Source organism: Acomys russatus, chromosome 21 (genome assembly GCF_903995435.1).
Source record: "Acomys russatus chromosome 21, mAcoRus1.1, whole genome shotgun sequence".
Classification (NCBI taxonomy): Eukaryota; Metazoa; Chordata; class Mammalia; order Rodentia; family Muridae; genus Acomys; species Acomys russatus.
In genome coordinates, this window is record NC_067157.1 from 17142638 (window position 1) to 17164353 (window position 21716).

Here is a 21716-nt window from a genome sequence, read left to right on the forward strand (position 1 = left end):
GCCCCGGCCCTCACCTGTGAAGAGAAGCAAGTCCGGATATCCTCTGAGGAGTGCCGTGCTCACTGGGCTTGGGCAGTTGTTGGAAGGGTTTTTATGTAGCGCTCTTTCTTTTAAACTCTACTTTATTTGGGTTATTTAAGCCTCAGCCTCCCTTCCAACCTCCCAACTCTACATAGGAGAAAGAAGTTTAGTGGAGAGAGGGGTCCTCTTTCCTTCTCCCAGATGGTTAGGATCAATTGGGTTCTTTTGGGCTAGGGCTATACACACTTCCATCAACAGCAGAAGCAGCCAGCGGTCTCCTCCCAACTGCTGAGCTCTGAAGCATTTCTCTGTCTGCTCTAAATCTGGACACCATTAGTCTCTGGTTTCTTTGAACTGCTACAAGCCACGGCGCTCTTATTTACAGCCTCAGAGCCCTAGACCATGCTACCCTTCTCCACGATGCACAAGGAAGGCCAATACCAGCTGACAAAAGCCACACCCCTCAGGAGACAGTTAACAGGTGTGGACAAGCTAATGCTCAAACTAAAATCCCACACTTGAGATTAGAACAAAAACATATTTGCATTAACACAACTGAGTTTACAAAGAAATCAAAACTTCCATTACAGTTTTAGGTTTTGTTTTACACTCTGTCTAATTTTGCCCTTTGAATGTTTATCTTCCTTTAGATGAATAGACAGTGCTCTTAACTGCTGAGCCATCTCTCCAGCCTGCAAATTTATAATATAGTGTTTGCCTTTAGAAACCACTTTATTTTATTTTATTGGTTTTTTTGAGACAGAATTTCTCTGTGTAGCAGTCCTGGCTGTCCTGGAACTTGCTCTGTAAACCAGGCTGGCCTTGAACACACAGGGATCTGCCTGCCTCTGCCTTCCAAGTGCTGGGATTAAGGACCTGTGCCACCACCACCCATCTAGAAATCACTTTAGAGGCCAAGACAGGAGGATCTCCAATTCTAGCCTAGGCTACATTTTGAGACCCTGGCTCAAAGTGGGGGAAATGACTGGTTTTGTACAGACTTCATGGTACAAATCAAAATAGTTTGTGTTAAAACAGAAGTTAACAAAAGAGGCAAATACGAACATTGTATATAAGCAAGACTTTAATTTTCTATTACATTGATTTATTTGCGTATGTGTGGGTGTCTGTATGTCACAGAACTCTATGGAAATTAGACCTCAACTTACAGGAGTTGGCCTTTTTTCACCACATGTATTATGGTCCTCAGTTTTGGTGACAAGCACCTTTACCTGCTGAGCCAAGCTATCTCACTAGCCTTTTTTTTTTTTTTTTTTTTGGTTTTTTTGGTTTTTCAAGACTGGGTTTCTCTGTGATAGCTGTGGCTGAGGAGTGTATTTTCAGCTGGAACTGCCTTTGAGTCAGTTTCTTTGAGTAAATTTAGGAGGTTTCTATAATATATTCTCTACAATAATTGTTTTCTTAATGTATTTGGCCACTGTTTTATTAGTCTTTTTCCAAAAACCTGTCTGTTGGGTTTTTCAGATTGAGCAACTTCCAACCTATTGCTTGTCTACTGTAGGTTGCTCCATTCCAAGCTTAGCTGTGCCTTACAGATCAGTCTCTGCCATACAAAATTCCAGATGGATAAGAGTTAAAAATTTTAGGCTGGAGAGATGGCTCAGCAGTTAAGAGAACTGTCTCTTCTTCCCCAATGTCTTGAGTTCAATTCCCAGCAGCCACATGGTGGCTCACAACCATCTATACTGGGATCTGATGCGCTCTTCTGGCGCACAGGTGTATATGCAGATAGAGCAATCATATACATAAAAAATACAGATCAATTAAAAAAATTTATATGTGTTATAGAGTATATCTGATCTCTTAATTTCTCTGTTCTGTGTAAATTTTCAATTGTGCTGCATGGTGCTTTGTTTTCAGGTCCATATTGTGGGAGTTGGGCTGTTCCCAAAGAACTCCGGCTGAACTCGAACGAAGTGACTGTCCACTTCCAGAGTGGGTCTCACATCTCTGGCCGGGGCTTTCTGCTGGCCTATGCCAGCAGTGACCATCCAGGTACGACGGAAAAACCACCAAGCCTATCTGCCTGCGCGCTCCTGTCGCTCCTCCTCTCTTCCTCTGGACATAATTGTGATCTCGGATGCAGCAGTTAAGACGTGGGAACAAGCCGGGCATGGAGGCGCGTGCCTTTGATCCCGTCATTCCTGAGCCAGAGGCAGGCTGATTTCTTTGGTTTTGAGGACATAAGAGTTTCAGGCTAGCCAGGGCTGTATAGTAAAACCCTGACTTGGCAGGAGGCGGAGGAGCCTGGGGGGAGCCTGAGGACAGAGGGGAACCGTTGGTCCTGTGCTGAGCCATTTAAGAGCACATGCTGAACGGACCGACAGTGTGCGTGGGATGGAGTAAATCTTGTTTCCTATGAGCCTTGAGTGACACATCTCCGGGGAAATCCTCCTGTGACCTTGCTATGGTCTGGCCTCTCTGAAGCCCTTCCATACCCTCCTTCCTCGCTCAGGAAGCAAACATTTTAACTAGTAACCCTCACCCCCGTCACACGCTAGCACACCAACTTGGAGGCATAGTAGGGTCACTTGACACTGGGATTAAAGACACATGGGAGAGAAAGGAAGAGAACAGGAGCGCCGATGAGAAGGGAGCTGCCTGCTCTTTCCTCAGCCTCCTATGGCTGAGTCATTACCGTGCAGCCACCCCATCATTAACCAGGGTCACAAGATGGCCAGTGTTCCTGCTGTCAGACCTTTGGCAGAAGTATGTCTGGAAGGGGACTTGCCACTCATACTTTCATATCTGATTAGATGTGGTTGACTGTCACAGGCCAGCGTTCACCATCTTTTGCTCCTTAAGATTCTGGAAATGTTCCTGGAGACAAAGAACGATTGCCAAGAACATGGGGCACTTGCAGAACTATTTCTCCAGTTTAGCTAAATATGCTTCCCTGTAAAGTCCTCTCTTTTTACATGCTCCTGACTGTTGGTCCAGACAGATAGCGCATCAGTGTTGTGGGAAAACCATGCCTCTGTCACCGAGTGCCACTGGCTGAATTAGAATGTTCTGGGAGCTGCGTATGTCACTCCGTTGGTGGGGTGCTTGTTCACCTAGAATGCATGGAGGCTAGGCACTGTCTCCAGCATCGCGTGAATCCAGTCGTGGTGGTGCACACCTGTAACACCTGTAATCCCAGCACTTAGGGAGGAAGAGAGAGAGCACCCCAACATTTCAAGGTCGCCCTTGGAAGAAGAATGAAAAGGGTGTCCCTGGGAATGTTCTCCATGAACTGTGGGGTGTTTAATGGTTTCCTCCTGTGAAGGATGCTGAGCACACGATGCCTGCAGAGGTCTAGTAGTGATAGTTCAAAGTAGATTGTGTTATTGTTCTCTGGACAGTAGCTCTGAAAAACCACCATCGGTGACAGGACAGAAGAGAGAGTCGGATTAAACACTGGAGACTGCCGTCTCAGATTTCATTTGGTTTTGGACAAGAAAACCCAATTAACATGATAATGCTTTCAAAGTGTTCTTTTTTAATCTCAAAAGAAGCATTTAGAAACATGTGGCCTTGTTCCTGCTCACCTCCTAATTGTACTTCTCTTTATTTGTGATAGATTTAATAACCTGTTTGGAACGAGGCAATCATTATTCGGAGGAAAAATACAGGTAAATATGTGTCCTAAATTATGCATGTATAACAATAAGGAGGATTTGAGATATTCCCAAAAGGTGGTCTGCAAACTTTTGCACTGCAAATATTTGAGGTTTTATAGACCAAAGTCCCTGTTATAGAAACAAAACAAGCAAAGATAGGCGATGACAGCAAATAAGTTGGCATTATAATAAATTTTTGTTTATAAGAATAAGCTCAGGATAGAGAGACATCTCAGCAGTTTTGAGTACGCAGGGCTCCTGCAGAAGACCTGCATTTGGTTCCCAGTACCCAGCTCAGGAAACTCAGGGAAGCTCATAACTACCTCCAGCTCCCAGAGACCGGATGCTCTCTTCTGACCTCTGTGGGCACCTGTACTCACATGCCTATGCCCATACCCAAACAAAAATATGCACACATACACATGATTAAAGACAAAATAAAATCTTTTTTTTTTTTTTTTTCCGAGACAGGGTCTCTCTGTGTAGCCTTGGCCATCCTGGACTCACTTTGTAGACCAGGCTGGCCTCGAACTCACAGCGATCCGCCTGCCTCTGCCTCCCAAGTGCTGGGATTAAAGGCGTGCGCCACCACACCCAGCTGATAAAATAAAATCTTTAAAAAAAAAAAAAAAAGCAACAGGGCGGGCATATGGCTCAGACCATGTATGGTGGCACAAAGCGTGTATTGTCCTAGTCATTGGGAACTGGAGGCAAGAAAGTCAGTAGAAAACATGGGCTGTATGACACACACACACACAGAAGCAGGTTATATTTGGGACTTGGTCCATAGTTTGCGGATCCCTGTGTTCTGCTGTAGTACCTACCAGCGAGCCACAGTTGAGTCTGGAGTATGCTGTTTCCCTGGCTGGTAGTTGGAAACGAGTTGTACAATTCTTTCATGGAGGTCTGTCTTTAACCTAAATAAAAGTCTGCAGAGAACAAGGAAATGGATTGTTGGTTCAGTTTTGACCACAAAGCTCCTTCGTTTCTGATATGCTTTTCCTCCTCAGCCATTGATGAAGTGATGTGGTCTGGAGGGAACTCCCAACCACGTGCATGCTCTTTCCGCAGTTCTTTGTTGTGTAGTGCTGTCCCGGGCACTGTTGACTGACTGTAAGAACTGGACGTCGCTGTCTGCGTGCCAGTTGTGGCAACCATGACGATGTTTCATGTCTTTTGGGAGACAAACACCCCCCCACCCCCACTGAAAATTGCTGTCTAGACATCCGTGTCATTAGCAACAACAAAACTATAATGTTAGAGTGCCTTCTTAGTGGCCGGTGCGCTCTCTGTAGCACACATAAGTAGCTCTTATGATGTTTCAGCACTCCTGTTACATCCTGAAAACCACCAAGGTGCTACGCAAAGTGTGCCCTGGCAGTTAGTTTAAGAGTCTGCGTTCTTAACCATCTCAGACGTTTGGGTATTCTCAACATGAGTGTTTGATGTGCAGACTCAATTCCAGTATTAGCTAATATTAAGTCTACCAGAGAAACGTGTGAAATCAAAGTGAATGGAACTAAGTGTTGCTTTGTAAGGTTATCATTCAACCCATGTGCAGACATACAGCCTCTAAGGTTCTGCCAGCCACGCGTATTCAGTACCCTGGTGACCGTAGAGGAGGGTGTATGCAAGCATACAGTGTGGCATTATGAAGTCAGACTGGCTCCACTGCTGGCCAGCCACTTTGCAGTGCTTAAATATGGCCACCGACACAGGCCCACACCCCTCACCTCTTAATTCTGGAATACAGGAAGCTTTGGAAGCCCTTTGTCACTCATTTGATTGTCAATTCATTTGACAGCCAAATTAGACTACGCTCGCACTAGTCTTTCCGCATTTAACTTACTTTAGCTATTCATGCATTCTGTGTGAGCTGCTACGGCTTTTGATTAACACATGTGGTCTCCATGGGGGTCCTTAGATTATGTGCATCAGCAGCGGCATCTCAGTTTCCTGAATTCAGAAGCGTATCTGGCACTAAGCAGTCTGCCTCTTAGAGCCCTGCGGACCTGCGGGAGGTCGTTTGTATTTCTCAGTTCCTTGATTACAACTGGCATGCAGGCCCCTAGGAAAGAACTATGAAACATTTATCTGGGTCTTTTGATAATTAGTTCTCGTTACATCATAATTTTCTAAGCAGCAAGAGGAAGGTGAAAGGAAAGGAAATAAAGAAACAGCTGCACTTTTTAAATGGAGCAAACAGGCCTCAACCCATCACAAAGACTATAGGCGACTGAGGAGTGCCGAGAGCACCAACTGGCTATCCTGTGCTAAATGGTCCACCCTGAAAACATACATACATACAAGTAACCTTGGTAAGGCCAAGCAGGTTGCACTTATGTATTTAGGAATATATGTATGTACAGGTATGTAACAATGCATGAACAAAGAAGCCAGGGATTTGAAAGAGAGTAAGGAGGAGGGGCATGTAGGAGGCTTGAAGGGAAGAAAGGGAAGGTTTGACTATATTATAAAGAGTCAGACAGACAGACAGACTAACTGACTGTCAAGTAGTATATAGAAATAAGGGCATACAATATTCATTTTCGGAGCTGTCAATGTTTTTACACCCTGGCCGTGTGTGTGTGTGTGTGTGTGTGTGTGTGTTCAAAGTGCTGTCCTTGATGTGTTGATGCTTTGAAAAATTAGAGAAAAGAGACTGAGCCCTGGAGAGAGTCTGTGCAGTGTTCAGGCCAGCTAGATAAGCCGACTCTGATGCAAGTCACCCAGGCTCTAGCACATTCCCCCTCGATGAGTTTCTGGAAAGCTCCTTGAAAGATAACTTGAGTAAATTAAGCCCTGTTTTATTATTTATTTGCCATGATTGCATGTACACACATGTGGTTCAAACCTGCCCTTGACCATGTGATCCTCTCATCTCAGCCTTTGGGTTAGTTGGAATTACAGGCTTGGATGATGAGACCTGACTAAACCCTAATTTTAAAATATTCTTTTTTAATTGTAAGGTAGTTTATTATTATACAGAAAATTAGTATTTGTTACGGTAACCATGGTGACTGTCTACTTGAAATATGGCAAGTGCAAGGTGAAGTATACCGCTGGTGTAAAACATATCCTCAGTCCTGGGAAAAAACAAAGTAAAACTAACTCCTTGATTCTTATTATTTTTCGTTATATGTGGCAATTAACAGAATTTAGGTCTATTGTGTTAAATGTATATTATTAATTAATTTTTCCTGTTTCTTTTTACTTTTTCTTTTTGGTTTTTTGAGACAAGGGTTTTTGTTGTTATAGCCCTGGCTGTTCTGCAACTCAACCAGGCTGGCCTTGAACTCACAGAGATCCGCCTGCCTCTGCCTCCCGAGGGCTGGGCTTAGAGACGTGTACTACCACCACCCAGCCCTCTTTTTGCTTTTTCTAATATAGCTACTAGAGTTTTTAAATTTACGTATCTGGCTCCCCGTGTGTTCCTGCGTGTGTTCCTGCGTGTGTTCCTGCGGGAAGGTGTGGTTTAGGGGCTGTGCTGGTGTAGAGCATGAGCCCTGAAATTGCGCTCTAAGAGAGAGCTCAGGAGTGTTACTTTTTGTCTTTTTATCCATCCAAACATAAAATGTTACATTTTAAAAACATTTCTTTTAATAAGAATAGAGTTGTATGTACTATATAGGTAAATTTTCCTTTTACCTTCAAAATATTTCTTAGGCATCTTAGAACCGAAGTGCATTAGGGCAGCTGCTGTAATACTTTACTGGGATGAATCATTACAAAAACAACCGTTGGGAAAAAACTTGTCTCCAGGTTAACATTTTAGATCTATTTGTGTTTTTGTAAATCAGCTTCCTCGTTCGTCTTTAAAGCAAGATATCATTGCTTACATCATGAAAGAGGGGAAAAAAAAACCCTTTAAATTAAAGTATAGTTTAGTGATTTTTTTTTTTTTGGTTTCATTCTAATTCGATAACATATAAATTTCTTCCTTTCTAGCAAATTCTGCCCAGCTGGTTGTAGAGACATAGCAGGAGACATTTCTGGGAATGTGAAAGATGGCTACAGAGATGTAAGTGATTAGGAGTAAGTGTTGCTTGCTTCGCCTAAACTAATTGCCAAGTCAAAGGAAACATACAGAACGGTGAGCAGATGCAGGCTTTGCTTTTTCATGAGACGGTGAAATGCAATAACTTTAGAACCAAAGTTGTCTGTGCATCCATTCTTACTTCCAGCATTTCCAGTGAAGAGTTGTAGAAGTGAAGTGAAAAGCAAAAATATTTTTAGCACCTAAGAAGTGTTGTTCCACTGTACTGGTCAGCATTCTGTTCCCGTGAGGAGTACATGAAACAACTCTCCTGTAAGAATGTAAAGGTTTGCTTCCGACCCACATTTCCTCAGTGTAGTCCAGCCTGCCTGCTGCTGGGTCTGAGGTGAAGTAGTGGACCACAGGGCAGCATATGCTGACCCAGGGATCGCTGGGAAGCAAAGCCAGGGAAAGGGGCATTCCATGGACCCTTTCAATGGCACATTCTTGGTGGCCACATTTCTTCCCATAAGGCCACACCTCATAAAGCTTCTACCATGTGCTGATAGTGCCACAGGCCCTCATTAGCTTTGATTAAAACACGAGCCTTGAGATCTAAACACCCGTCTAATTTCCACAGAAGGCCAGAGACTTTGTATATTCATTCGCTCATTCATTTATCCATTCATCCCCCCCCCCCCAGGGTACATCATTTTTCTTTTACGTGTGTGTGTGTGTGTGTGTGTGTGTGTGTGTGTGTGTGTGTGTGTGTAATACATATATAGGTGCACATGCTATGGCACACATGGCGGTCACAGAACAGTTCTGTAGAGTCAGTATTCTCCTTTCCCTTTATGTGAGACTGCCAGGCCTGTGTCATCCAGTGGTAAGCGCTGTTGACCCTGAGCCATCTAGTAGCCCTAGTCCTGTGTAGCCACTCCAGTGGCTTCTGTCCTAGAGCTAGTGACATGACTGGTTACATCACAGGATAAAGCCATCTGTCCTCTCATTGGCTACTTCTGCCCACCTCCTTCATTTTTATGTCTAAGGACTGTCTAGATTTTATGTATATTGTTCCCACAAAAAATAAATCCCAAAAGATTATTTTTCTAATATATCTGTCCTACCTCCTAATACGTAATCTACTATTTATTTCTACTTACAAGCTTCCAACCTGGTAATCTGTGCACGCGCTCCCCCACCCCCCCCCCCCAGCCCCCCCTCTTTCTCCCCCCTCCCTCCTTATATTACTATTTAAAATAGTTGAATTTACACTTGACTGTTAAAAGTTGATTAGATTTATTTAAAATGTAGTGCTGGGAAAACACACTGATATATCCTCGTGCACGAAGAAGTATCTCTTTGGGAGGAGAGAAAATGTGATTTTAATTTTGCTGCAGGTTGTTTTTTACTTTTCATTTTTATTTTTCCTCTTAGCGCATCCTGATTTTGAAATAGGTCATAGTGTAATTTTGTTTTTTGTTTCCTCTTTCCTGTATTGCTTTTGTTCATAAACTGGGCACAGGATATTCATCTGGCCTGTTGGACTTTACTTGTTTTCTTTACTGCACATGGGACACTAATTTTTTACTCTTTTAAAGTGTTTATAACCCCCCCCCCCTTGACTATTTATGTAGAGAAGCTATCCCTAAGTGAGCTAGAAGACAATGTTGGAGTCTCTTCCCTCTCCATGGGAAGGCTTTCTTGTTCTCCTGGGGTCGGGGCGCTAACCCTCCTGTGTCTTAGAGCTGCGTTTATCTGCAGGTGCTAGCACTCAGGTTCTCCTTACTCACCAACTGCTTGACACTATTCGCTCTTGGAAGCAATCTCTTTAGAGACTTGTGGTTAGTGCCTTCCATGTATCGGTCAGATACTTAAGAGTGTAACAGTGTGGCACACACCAAGGTTGCAACAACATCTGCTGTCTCTGTCTCTGTGTCTGTCTGTCTGTCTGTCTGTCTGTCTGTCTCTCTCTCTCTCTCTCTCTCTCTCTCTTTCTAGACAGGGTGTCACCAGGTAGCTCTGGCAGGCCTGGAGCTCTCTGTAGATCATCCTGACCTTAATTAGACTCAATGCCTCTGCCTGCGTCTGTCCCCAATTGCTGTGGTCAGAGACATTTGCCACCATACCCAGCCTTTTTTCCCCTAACATTTTGAGAGAGAGAGAGAGAGAGAGAGAGCGCGCACTCGCACATGCGCAGGCACGCACGCACGCACGCAGATGAATGTTTGTGGAAGTCAGAGGACATTTCAGGAATTCATTCTTTTTTTCCATGGTGGAATCCAGGCATCAAACTCAGTTGGTCAGGCTTGCCAGACAAGCCTTTTATCTACTGAGCTGTCTTACTGGCCCGTCTCTCCCGTTTCCTGTGGATTAGGGGTCTGCCTGGGTTTGCCTGGGTTCCCGCTTCAGGCTCTCATAAGGATGTGGCTGAAGAAGTGTTAGCTGGAGCCTTGGCCCCTCGTGGCTCCTCTCGTGACAGGTTGGATTCTGAGCTCCCAGCGCTGGGCATTCAGCTACTTGAGGAGGCTCATTGGACCAAAGACCTTGCTCTCTTGGGTCTTGGCTGGTGCTACTGTCATTCTTGCCATGTGTCCTCCTACCATGGCTGCACACATTTCTGAAGCCAGCAAGGAAGAATCACTAGGGAAAAAAAAATTAGTCTCCCACTAATATGGGATATATTGGATAGGGGTGACATCTACCTCTTTGCCTGTGAGCTATTAATGGAAGACCATCACAGCTTCCGTTCTACAAGGGGGATTACCAAGAGACAGAGCCTAGGGGTTATTTTAGAGTCTGCTCCACAGGAGCTTCCTCTTAGGAAACACATTCAGTATAACAAGTCTTTTTTTTTTTTTTTTGGAGGGTTCTTTGCAAAACTAAAGCATCCTGTACATCAAGAAAACAGGATCTGGAAAACCAATTACTAGAGGAGCCATTGAAATAGCAAGCATTCTGATTTGAGGGAGAATGTGTTGTTGGGTTTGTTTGTTTGTTTGTAGCAGGCTCGCACGTAGCCCAAGCTGGCCTTGAATTCTGTGTATCCATGGCTGGGCTTGAGTTCCTACTCTGCCTGACTGCATCTCCCAGGCACTGACATCACACAGCTCACTGAGAGTATGTGATCTTGAGATAACTACAGACAAAGCATCGATTCATTCTGTGTGGCCCCATAAAGCAGTGAGCAGCAGAACCAGTGGGTAAACACAGAAATGCCAATTTCAGCTGCATAAAAGGAAATAATCAATAGCATAGACTGTAATAGGGTATCTGGAGCATGTGTAAAGGTTACAGGCATTGGTGGTGGTCGTATGTGTGAAAGAAGGTATCAATGGGGCGGGCACAGAGAGGATCTTCAGGCGCTGTTGGTGAAGAACTTTAAAGAGCCTTTTTGAATCCCTAAGATTCTGAGTCCTGTCTTGTGTGACCATGTAGGCATCTGCACTGTATCTGTTTTCAGTACCAATAGAGTAGTATAGGTTTTGGGGTTTCCTCTTAAGATCTGACCACAGGGCAGCTTTTCTTGGGCACTTCTCCAGCATGCCAATACTGATAGAGAGTATTTTTACCATGAGTTTTTAGTGAGAGGTTTTTACCAAATAGTTTTACAGAGAAGTTGTAGAGAGAACAAAGGTAGACACAGGTGAAGACAAAATGAGCCAGAGAATAAGAAGAAACCAGAAGATCAAAACTTATTGCCAGAACTAGTTTGAGGAGAGGCAGAGAAAGAAGCCAGTTTGAATCAATCAGCTTGGAGAGGAGTTTGGGCCGGAACAACTGACTTGAACCAGCCAGCAAGATTTTAGAAAGAGCTAGAAAGGCTTGGAAACGACTCTCATCTCATCCCCTCATTTGAGGAAATAAAAACATTTACATAGATGGGTTCCTGAGCTCCACTAGTTTGAAATTGCTCCTGAGACACCGGAGGGTCCCTGTGGCTTCGATAACATATGGCAGTTGGCAGGGCCTTGTTAGCTGTGGCAGAACAAGGCAAAGTCCTTGACTCAGTTCAGATTTTGTGGTCGCGGACAGGGGGCAGGGTACTACTTTAAATGGCTAAGCAAGCAAAAATGAAAAACTTAGAGGGGTGTGCATCTCTAATCCCAGGACTGCAGAGGCAGAGACAGGCAGGTCTGTGAGTTCAAGGACAGCCTGGTCTACATATTAAGATTCAGGGCAGCCAGGGCTAGTGAAACCCTAACTCTCAAACCCCCCAAACCATAGAAAAGTCCAGCTTTGCTTTAAAAGTGTAGGTCAGTGAATGCTGAATGCTGGTGTCATTCTGTTTCAGACCTCTTTGTTGTGCAAAGCTGCCATCCACGCGGGGATCATCGCAGATGAACTAGGTGGCCATATCAACCTGCTGCAGAGCAAAGGGATAAGTCACTATGAAGGAATCCTGGCCAATGGCGTGCTCTCCCGGCAGTAAGTACTTTGCTTGTGTCCTGAGAGGAGAAAGCCCGAGGCCGTATTTAGTCAGCTCACAGTTTTGAAAGGGCCACAGGGATGTGACATCAAGTGGTAGGTCATCTGTTGTGGAAATATGTGTGATGACACTTCCAAGATAGCTCAGCAATTAAGAGCACTTGTTGCCCTACCAGAGGACCCAAGTTCAAATCTCAGCACCCACATTGGTAGCTCACAACCACCCATGATGCCACTTCTAGGGTATCTTCTTCAGGCACCAGGAATGCAAGTGGTGCACATACATTCACTTATATACTTAAAACATAAGATAAATAAATCTTTTAAAATGTATAAGAGTTTTGACAGCATTTATAGTCTGTCTCTATGTGGAAAATAAGTATAGCAATAAAAGAGCCTCCTGGGTCTGCTTGCATCTAAGTTAAAATGGCAGATATCTGAGTCTGGGTATGGAAGACTGCCTCCACTCCCAGCTGCACCTGCGGGAGAGAAGTAACGCTTATTCCTTTTGGGTTTATATAGTTTCAGTAGACTACTGAGATTATCTCCAGTTTTATGTAATACTGAAGGGGACGGGGAACTGAGATTTTTTTTTTTAGAGCCACAGAGTGCTCCCATTCTCAGGGAGAGAGAGGGGGGCGGGAGGGAGGAATGACTTTTATTATGTGTTAGCATATCAGTGTGATAGTGGCTCAGTTTGCTTCATGGGGTTGGGGTATGTAAACTGATTTAAACCTTTCAAACTAAGCTCTGTATACATTCTGCTATCCCTACAGTTTAGGAGACACTCAGAACAGCAGGGCAGCCTAATAATGTAAGCTGCTCCAAGGCGCAGATGCCCAGACACCTGAGCGGCTGTGATGGGTGGTGGAGAAGGAGGCTCCCTGCAGATGGATAGTTAGTGCCCTCCTGTGTTCTCTGCCTGCCCCTGGAAATGTGTCCTTTTACCATGATTGTGTTTTGGACATGTTTCCACAGAGTTTTAGTCTCAAGGAAAAGGCTCAGGACAAGCATCACGCAGTTCGTGATCCACGGATAGGAAATGAATCAGGACCCTCTTCCACACTCAAGTCTCGGCGTGACAGTCTCTATCCTGACTATTTTATGCTAGTCGCCTTTTGAGTTACTGCTTTCTGCTAACCCTTCTGTCTCTACTGCTACAGTTCTGGGGTTACAGGCGTGCACCCAGTTTATTCCATGCTGAAGATCAAACCCAGAGCTCTGTCATGCTAGACAAATACTCAACTTCCCAGCCACCTGCCCCCAGCATCCCAGTCTTCTCCTGCACACAGAAAGCCCAAGGAGACATTTCACTCTTCTCTTCTTGTTCTGCATAGTTTTATGTCAGCGTGACGCAAGCTAGTCATCTGAGAGAAGGAACCGCAGTTAAGGGAACACCTTTAACTCAACACTCAGGAGGCAGAGGCAGGTGGATCTCTGAGTTCCAGGACAGCCAGGGCTATTACACAGAGAAAGCCTATCTTGAAAAACCTTTGGAAAGCCTTTCTAAAAAGAGGAAAAGAAAGAAAGAAAATGCTTCTGCAAGAGGGTGCAGTCAAGCCTTTGGGCCATTTTCTGAACTAGTGATTGATGTGGGAGGGTCCAGTCTGTTATGGGTGGGGCTGTTCCTGGGCAGGTAGCCCTGGTTTCTGTTAGTTAGCAGGCTGAGCAAGCCAAGGGAAGCAGGCAAGTATGCAGCACTCCTCCATGGCCTCTGCCTCAGTTCCTGCGCTCAGGTTCCTGCCCTGCTTGAATTCCTGTCTGATTGCGTTCAGTGACGAACAGTGGTATGGAAGTGTAAGCCAAATAAACTCTTTCCTCCCCAACTTGCATGTGTTTTATCACAGTAATAGTTATTTGTTTGTTTGTTTGTTTGTTTGTTTGTTTATTGAGACAGGGTTTCTCTGTGTAACGGCCCTAGCTGTTCTGGACTCACTTTGTAGATGAAACTGAGGACAGTGTGTGCTGCGCACAGCAGCAGGGCCTTGGAGGGCCCATTTGCCTTCATTTTCCAGGTAGTATGTTAATGATGAAAAGCTAGCTGAGGGTTCTTTTCTCACAGATAAATGCCTTGTTTTGTTTCAAGAAAGGGTCTCATCCCAGAGTAGCTTGCAGCTTGCTGTTAGCCAGGCTGGTCTTGAACTCCTGTTTCCTCTTCCCAAGCCATGCATCCTCACTCATGCACACAGCAGGATGGTTCTAGAAACTGATGTCATCACTGAGATAAATGAAATTATACCACATACATACTTTTTCTTTTCTGCCTTTTTTTTGGGGGGGGGGTGGGGGGACAGTCTTCCTGTGTAGTCCTTGCTGACTTGGAACTTCTTAAGCAGACCTGGCTGGTCTCAAACTCAGAGAGATCTGCCTCCTGAGTGATGAGATTAAAAGTGTGTACCGCCATACTCAGCTAATACTTATAGCTATACATATACTTTTTAAAATGCGTATAAGTGTTTTTCTTGCACGCATATATGTTTACCATGTTCATGCCTCATGCCCAACGAGGTCAGAAGTCAACAAATCACATAGAACTGTAGTTACGGAAGGTTGTGAGCCACCATGGAGTGGCTGCAAATCAAACCCAGCTCCTTTGCAAGATCACAAGTGCTCTTAACCACTAAGCCCTCTTTCCATCTCTCCAGCCCGTACATGTAGTTTTTATGTATATATCTACCTCAAAGTTTGAAACATTGAAATTTATATCCTACTTATGATAGAACTGATTGTTTATACACTGAATTTTAAACCGGCGTGGTGGCGCACATCTTTAATCCCAGCCCTTGGGAGGCAGAGACAGGTGGATCTCTGTGAGTTCAAGGCCAGCCTGGTCTACAGAGTGAGTCCAGGACAGACAGGGCTGTTACACAGAGAAAGCCTGTCTCAAATAAAAAACAAAACAAGCAAACAAAGGAGACCATTTGATTGTGACTTTTGAGGATTTTCTACGTGTCTTTTTGAGTGTTGTTTTTCTATTGAAGCTAGATATTTTTCAGGCATATATGAGCCTCTCACCTAGATTTGGCTTCAAGTACTTTTGTTGCATGTGTCTGAATGCTACATTTAAGAGAAAATAGATGTAATATGTACTGCTTGGATTTTGTTTTATTTTTGAAGAAAAACATTAAAACGGTTGAGTTAAATGTAGGTTTCATTCTCTAAATTACCCATGTGGCAATTAGACTTAATGAATAAGTATAATTTTCACATAACTTGAAGTTAAATTTGCATGTCAAGGATGTACAAAAATGCAAATGACTGGCGGCTTGTTGGCAGTTGGAGGTATATCATGTAGTTATTTGAACTTACTTTTTTGGTTTTGTTTTGGTGGGAGTAGGGAGTCTAGAATTATACCAGGGCCTGTACTTCCTCCTCGTTCCTGTGACATACTCCTGATCTTTATTCTGCACAGGGGTCAGCTGTGTGGTAAGCCAGTCTCCTCTACTAGTTTAGATCCTAAATCTTCAGGGAGCAGCTGTTTTTATCTGTGATGGTTTGCCCTTGGGGAACCACCGCACTGAGGTCACTGAACTTCTGTTCCCACACACGATTGCTTGGTGTTCTGGAAGAAAACGCAGAAGGAAGCAGGACAGCTGAGGAAGAAGGGGGTCCCTAAAGTAAATATCCAGACTGCTGGGATCCAGCCAGGGGTCAGGTCATTTCCTCAACTTGAGGCGACCAGAATGGAATCAGGAAGAGGGCCTGACCTCATCACAAGGGAAAGCCTTTCCTTTGTCCCAGACTGCCAGTCTCTCAAGCCCCGGGGGAGGTTTCTTACCCCTGTAATCTGATGGAATTTGTTCACCCTTCTGTGGATGCCCCAGGGCCCTGCCCTGCCCTGGGTGGTAGTTTTTAAGTGAAAGGGAAGGCTTGTCTACCCTTGTGTGACCTTGTCCGTTTGATACAGTGAAATGGACATCCGGAAGCCTTGATAAGGGAGGGAACCCAGGCAGACAGACAGCTGCTGCTGGCAGAACCTTTTCTTGTGTCTTCACTTTTAAAATAAACATTTCTTTTTATTACATTTTAAAAGTGTGTGTGTACATGTACATGCGCGTACATGCCATAGCATTCGTGTGGAGATCAGAGGACAACTTGCTCGAGTGGGTTTCAGAGATCACTCAGTCGGGCCCGTTATCAACTGAGCATCTCACAAGACCCACGTCCTCACGTTCAAATGTTATCCTTTCCACACTTACTCTCTCTGATTGACAACAAAAAAGTAAAAGTAAATACTTTAGTGCCTCACGGCAGTGAGAGCAAACATAGGTAGGTGTTCATGTTTCATGTGATCTTGGGGCCACATTTCCAGTTAGTGCTTAGTGTTGGGACATTATCAACCTGGGTGTGGTGGTGGCAAACACCTTTTATCCCAGCACTTGGAAGGCAGAGGCAGGCAGATCTCTGTGAGTTTGAGCCCAGCCTGATCTACAGAGTGAGTTCCAGGACAGCTAGAGCGGTTACATAGAAAAACCCTGTCTCAAAATAATAATAATAATAATAATAATAATAATAATAATAATAATAATAATAATAATAATAACAACAATAACAATAATAATAATAATAAATAAATAAATAAAAATAAAAAGTAAAAATAAAAATAAAAATAAAAATAAAAATAAATAAAAACAAAACTATTAAAAGACCCAGGTATATCGTGTCTGGACATGTAACTAAAGGACTTTTACGAGCACATCTCAGTGATCCCTGTCTGTCCTGTTTACGTCATTATACGGAGTCATACTGGATGTCTATCACAAATGAATTGATAAAGAAAATTGTACATGAGAAGGCGTTTTGTTCAGGATGGACTTGGGGTGTCTGCAGGAGAATGGAGCCAGAGATCATGTTAAGCGAGATTAGCCACATCCAGGAAGATAAGCTGGGACAGGAGATTGTGGCCAGTGGAAGGTTAGCTTAGCCTAGGAAAGCCCAGGCTACAAAACAAGACTATCTTAAAGAAAATAGTGACAAACTGGAAGGGAGATGGGCCGCCTGGTTTTTATGTGACATATGCTGGGGTGATCCAGTAGATGGGCCTCAGGTGAATCACCTCTGTTGAGTTGGCTTGTGGGCAAGACTGTGAGGTGTTTTCCTGATTGATGATTGATGTGGGAGGACCTGGCGTGCTGGGTAGTGCCACCCTGGGCAGGTGGTCCTTTGCTGTGTAAGAAGGCAGGCTGAGCAAAGCCAGTAAGCAGCTGTCCTTCCTGTCCTCCTCTTGTGTTTCTGCTTCCTGGTTTCTGTGCTTAATTCTTGCCTTGCTTTCCCTTGGTGATGGAGTGGGAGCTAAGAGTTATAAAAATGACATAAATCTTTCCCCCTCCAGATGCTCTGGGCCATGGCATTTGTCACAGCAATAGCAAGCACACTAGGATAGATGGCTTTAGGTTGGGGAAGCCATGGGGAGTTTGGAGTGAGGATGACGGAATAAATACAGTCAAGATAACCTTTTGCACACGTGTGAGAATGCCATAACTATGTGCATTTTGTACATATAATGCATACTGTTAAGAAAGGCCATGTCTCAGAGGCTGGCCTTTGTCACATGTTTTATAGTTAGCTGATCCATAAAATGCTGATGAACATAACAGAAAACTAGCAGGATTGTGATCCTCGACACACGTGGCCATGGTGAACTCCCCAGGGCAGTGCCGGGCTGGGCTCCAATATCTAACAAAGCAACTCACTCATGTGTCTCCGCTTGGTCTTTTTTTTTATTTCAGTGGTTCTCTGTCAGAAAAGCGCTTTCTGTTTACCACCACAGGTAAGGATCATGCTTCTCATAAGAAGTTATTTCTTTAAAAGTGTTTAGTAGGTTGCTGGGTGTGGTGGCGCACACCTTCAATCCCAGTACTTGGGAGGCAGAGGCAGGTGGATCCATGTGAGTTCTAGGCCAGCCTGGTCTACAAAAGTGAGTCCAGGATAGCCAGGTCTGCACACAGAAACCCTGTCTGGGAGGCGGGGGCAAGGAAGTCTTCAGTGGGAATTTAGTACTGCAAACCCCAGGACTATGTAGTTCAAGAATTTTATGGTGTATTGTTTTTCTTTTCTTTTCTTTTTCCTTTGGTGGTGCTTGGTCTGATCTTTGCTAGGCATGTGGCCTATCTTGAGGTAGAGGCAAAAGGCTCAGGGGTTCAAGATCATCCTCAGGTTTGTAGCCAACCTGGGCTGGCTCTCTCAAAAAACAAAGAACAGGGCTGCAGAGATGGCTCAGAGGTTAAGGGCACTATCTATTCTTCCAGAGGTCCCGAGTTCAATTCCCAGTAACCACGTAGTGGCTCATAACCATCTATAATGAGATCTGCTGCCCTCTTCTGGGGGGCGGGCACACATTGTATACGTAATAAATTAATCTTAAAAAAAACAAACAAACAAAGAACAGTGTGTGTGTGTGTGTGTGTGTGTGTGTGTGTGTGTGTGTGTGTGTGTACCACAATAATAAGCAGTAGTATACAACAGTATACATTTCTCATTTAACATTGAATTCTGAGTGCTCTTTAAGTTACTGTATGTGGATATGCCATTAATTAGCCATTCCCTTCCACAATATTTAATTTGTTGGATTCCTGAAATTTCATTTTTTTAAAAAAGAGATTTATTTATTTATTAAGTATACAGCTCTGCCTGCTTCTTGTACTCCTGCAGGCCAGAAAAAGGCATCAGATCACATTATAGATGGTTGTGAGCCACCATGTGGTTGCTAGGAATTAAACTCAGGACCGCTGAAAGAACAGTCAGTGCTCTTAACCTCTGAACCATCTCTCCATCCCTGGTTGTTGGAATTTTGAGGTAGGAGCTCACTGTGTGGCCTTAGGTGGCCTGGAATGAGTGGATATAGAGTGGCCTGGATATAGAGTGACTGATGTCCTCTATTTGCTTCCAGCCCTTGCAGCCAGGGACCTATTCTGGGACGGGAGCCCCTCTTCAGTTGAGGCGGAAAGGTTGGTAGAGAAGCATGGGATTTTCAGTAGCAGAGTAAAATGCCGCATGAGGACAGCGGCCTTGCAGTTCCTCTTCAGCAAAAGCACCACCGCTCGGAAAAGGAGAACGCCATGGCTCTCCAGGCTTGGTACCTGTCAGACCTCCCCACCAGCTGTGGACAACCAGTATGAGAGGCTCCTGCCACTGCAGCGTCCTTTCCTGACCTGTCTAATTCTGATTTGGGGAATTAACTGGTACCCAGCAAGGACCTCAGAGTGCAAGCTAAACCTGAGGGGTGCAAAGGTGCCCCTTTTGGGTGGAGGAATAGTTTTATTTTTGCAGACTTGGCTCAGCAGTTATACCATCTTTTTTTACTATATAACATTGAGAAGGCAAGCATGCATTCACTTGCCCTGTGCATAAAGCAGTTTTGCTTACTTATTTTATTTTGTGTTATTTTGTTTGCTTGTTTGTGCTTTTGTTTTGTTTTGTTTTGTTTTGTTTTTAGATAAGGTCTCACTGTGTGTATCCTTTGCTGGCCTGAAACTCACATAGATCCTCCTGCCTCTGCCTCCCGAGGGCTGGGGTTAAAGTCGACCACTACTGTATCCAGCTCTGAAGCAGTTTTAGACCGTGAGTGTTGTTTGTGGTGATTTGTGTTCTAACGGTGGCTTTACCCTCCAGGAGTGGATGTTACAGCCGTGGCCATCCCAGCAGTGGTCTTCATTACCCTCCTTGTGGCTGGGATAGGCATCTTTGCAGCCTGCAGAAAGTATGTGAATTTACACGGTTTCAATTTCTCTCTCTCTCTCTCTCTCTCTCTCTCTCTCTCTCTCTCTCTCTCTATATATATATATATATATATATATATATATATATATATATATATATATAAACAGTTTATTAAGTTACCTTTTCTCATCACTCTGACAAAAGTCACTTAAGGAATGAAGGGCTTGCCTGAGCTCACAGTGTGAGGGTGCATAGTCAGCCCACTGTTGCCGGGGCGGACAACAGGAAGAGTATGAGGCAGAGGGTCACATCACATCTGGAGGCAGGAGTCAAGGAGAGATGAATGCCACTATTTGGCTCTCTCTCCTCTTTATTTAATCTTAAACCCCAGCCCATGGAATGGTCCCATCCCCAACTAGGGGAGAGCTTGTTCTCTCAGCTAAACCTTTCTAGGCAAACTGAGGCGTTTCTCCATGGTGAGCCTAAATCCCAGGAAGTCGGTACTCCGAACACATTCGTGTTCCTCAGAGGTTTGCTCCTCTGATGCATGTGTGTTTAAGAGGTGGCATGCCTTCTTCAGACATGAGACGGTAGTTTATATTTTAAAAAAAAGATGGGTCTGGATGTTGGCATATAAGTTATCCAGCACTACGTTTTTGTTTTTGTTTTTGTTTTTGTTTTCTTTTTCTTTTTGGTTTTTTGAGACAGGGTGTCTGTGTAGCCTTGGCTGTCTGGACTTGCTTTGTAAACCAGGCTGGCCTCGAACTCACAGCAATCAACCTGCCTCTGCCTCCCAAGTGCTGGGATTAAAGGTGTGTGCCACCACTGCTCAGCTCCCAGCACTATCTTCTAAGCAGTTCTCATCACACAGAGGTCTAATTTGATGAAGGCTTCTCCTCCCCCATGGGCACTGCTGGAGCGACACTCTAGGAGCTGGCATGTTCCTTCTGAAGTCTCGCGTTCTCCCACGCAGTGGAGAGTGTGTGAGAAAGAGGGCTCAGGGCCTGGGTTCAGCTCCCACCCCTGTCACCAGACACCCCAGAACTGTCTGCTATGCCTGTTTTCTCATGTATAGAGCAAAGACACTCACCATGGTGGGTACTTACGCTTTTCCATAACCCTATACATTTTTTACTATTTTAACAAATGTTAGAAATTGGATTGAAACAAAAGTAGGAAATATTCTCAAATTCTATTTTAAACAGCTTGAGAACTTATAAATGTGTACACTAGTATGAGCAGAGTGCCGACTCATTGTACGCCTTCAACATAACTGATCATGTTAATTGCTTTTAACAGTACCTATGATTTATACTTTATAGAAAATAGAGTCAGGTGTGGTAGCACACACCTTTAATCCCAGCACTCGGGAGGCAGAGGAAGGAGGATCATTCTGAGTTCGAGGCCAGCCTGGTCTACAGAGCAAGTCCAGGACAGCCAAGGCTACCCAAAGAAACCCTGTCCCGAAAAACAAACAAAACAAAACAAAACAAAACAAAAAATTGGTTTTCTGAGCCATTGAGAAAATCAAATAATAATACATTGCGTACTAATATATAAAATAAAATTAGTATACAATATTTTAGTGAAAATATGGTGACCTTAATTATGAGATATATTTACATATGATCCTATACATAAGTATATGATAGTTTCTCGCTCATTTAGTCTTCAGAACAGCCTATGAGGTAAGTCCTTCTGATCCTCATCTTATGTGAGGAGATAAAGCAGACAGAGTGGCTTATGACTATTTAGCTGGACTTTTTGTCTTGATAGGAGGAAGAAGAAAGGGAATCCGTATGTATCTGCTGAGGCTCAGAAAACAGGTTGGTTAAAAATTCTATCTACAGTTTTATTCCGTCACTAGGGAAAAGGGCAAGTCTGTTAATGCAGCACGTTTGGGGGATATAGGTTCATAGTAGGACAGTTGCTTAACATGTACAAGGTTCCAGGCTCAGTTCCCAGTAAGCTCCTCTATCTGTGGGTGATATGCTCCAAGACACCAAGAG

General features: G+C 44.1%; 1 protein-coding gene across 1 annotated transcript in view; it reads left to right on the forward strand.

Moving 5' to 3' along the window:
• Dcbld1 (discoidin, CUB and LCCL domain containing 1) overlaps positions 1–21716 on the forward strand; it is a 73025-nt gene that overhangs the window by 45294 nt on the left and 6015 nt on the right. The window contains exons 3-9 of the mRNA XM_051164071.1: positions 1903–2037; positions 3605–3656; positions 7593–7665; positions 11915–12048; positions 17778–17818; positions 19660–19747; positions 21484–21533. Of these exons, the coding sequence (XP_051020028.1) occupies positions 1903–2037; positions 3605–3656; positions 7593–7665; positions 11915–12048; positions 17778–17818; positions 19660–19747; positions 21484–21533 (573 nt within the window). The remainder of the gene's footprint in view (positions 1–1902; positions 2038–3604; positions 3657–7592; positions 7666–11914; positions 12049–17777; positions 17819–19659; positions 19748–21483; positions 21534–21716) is intronic.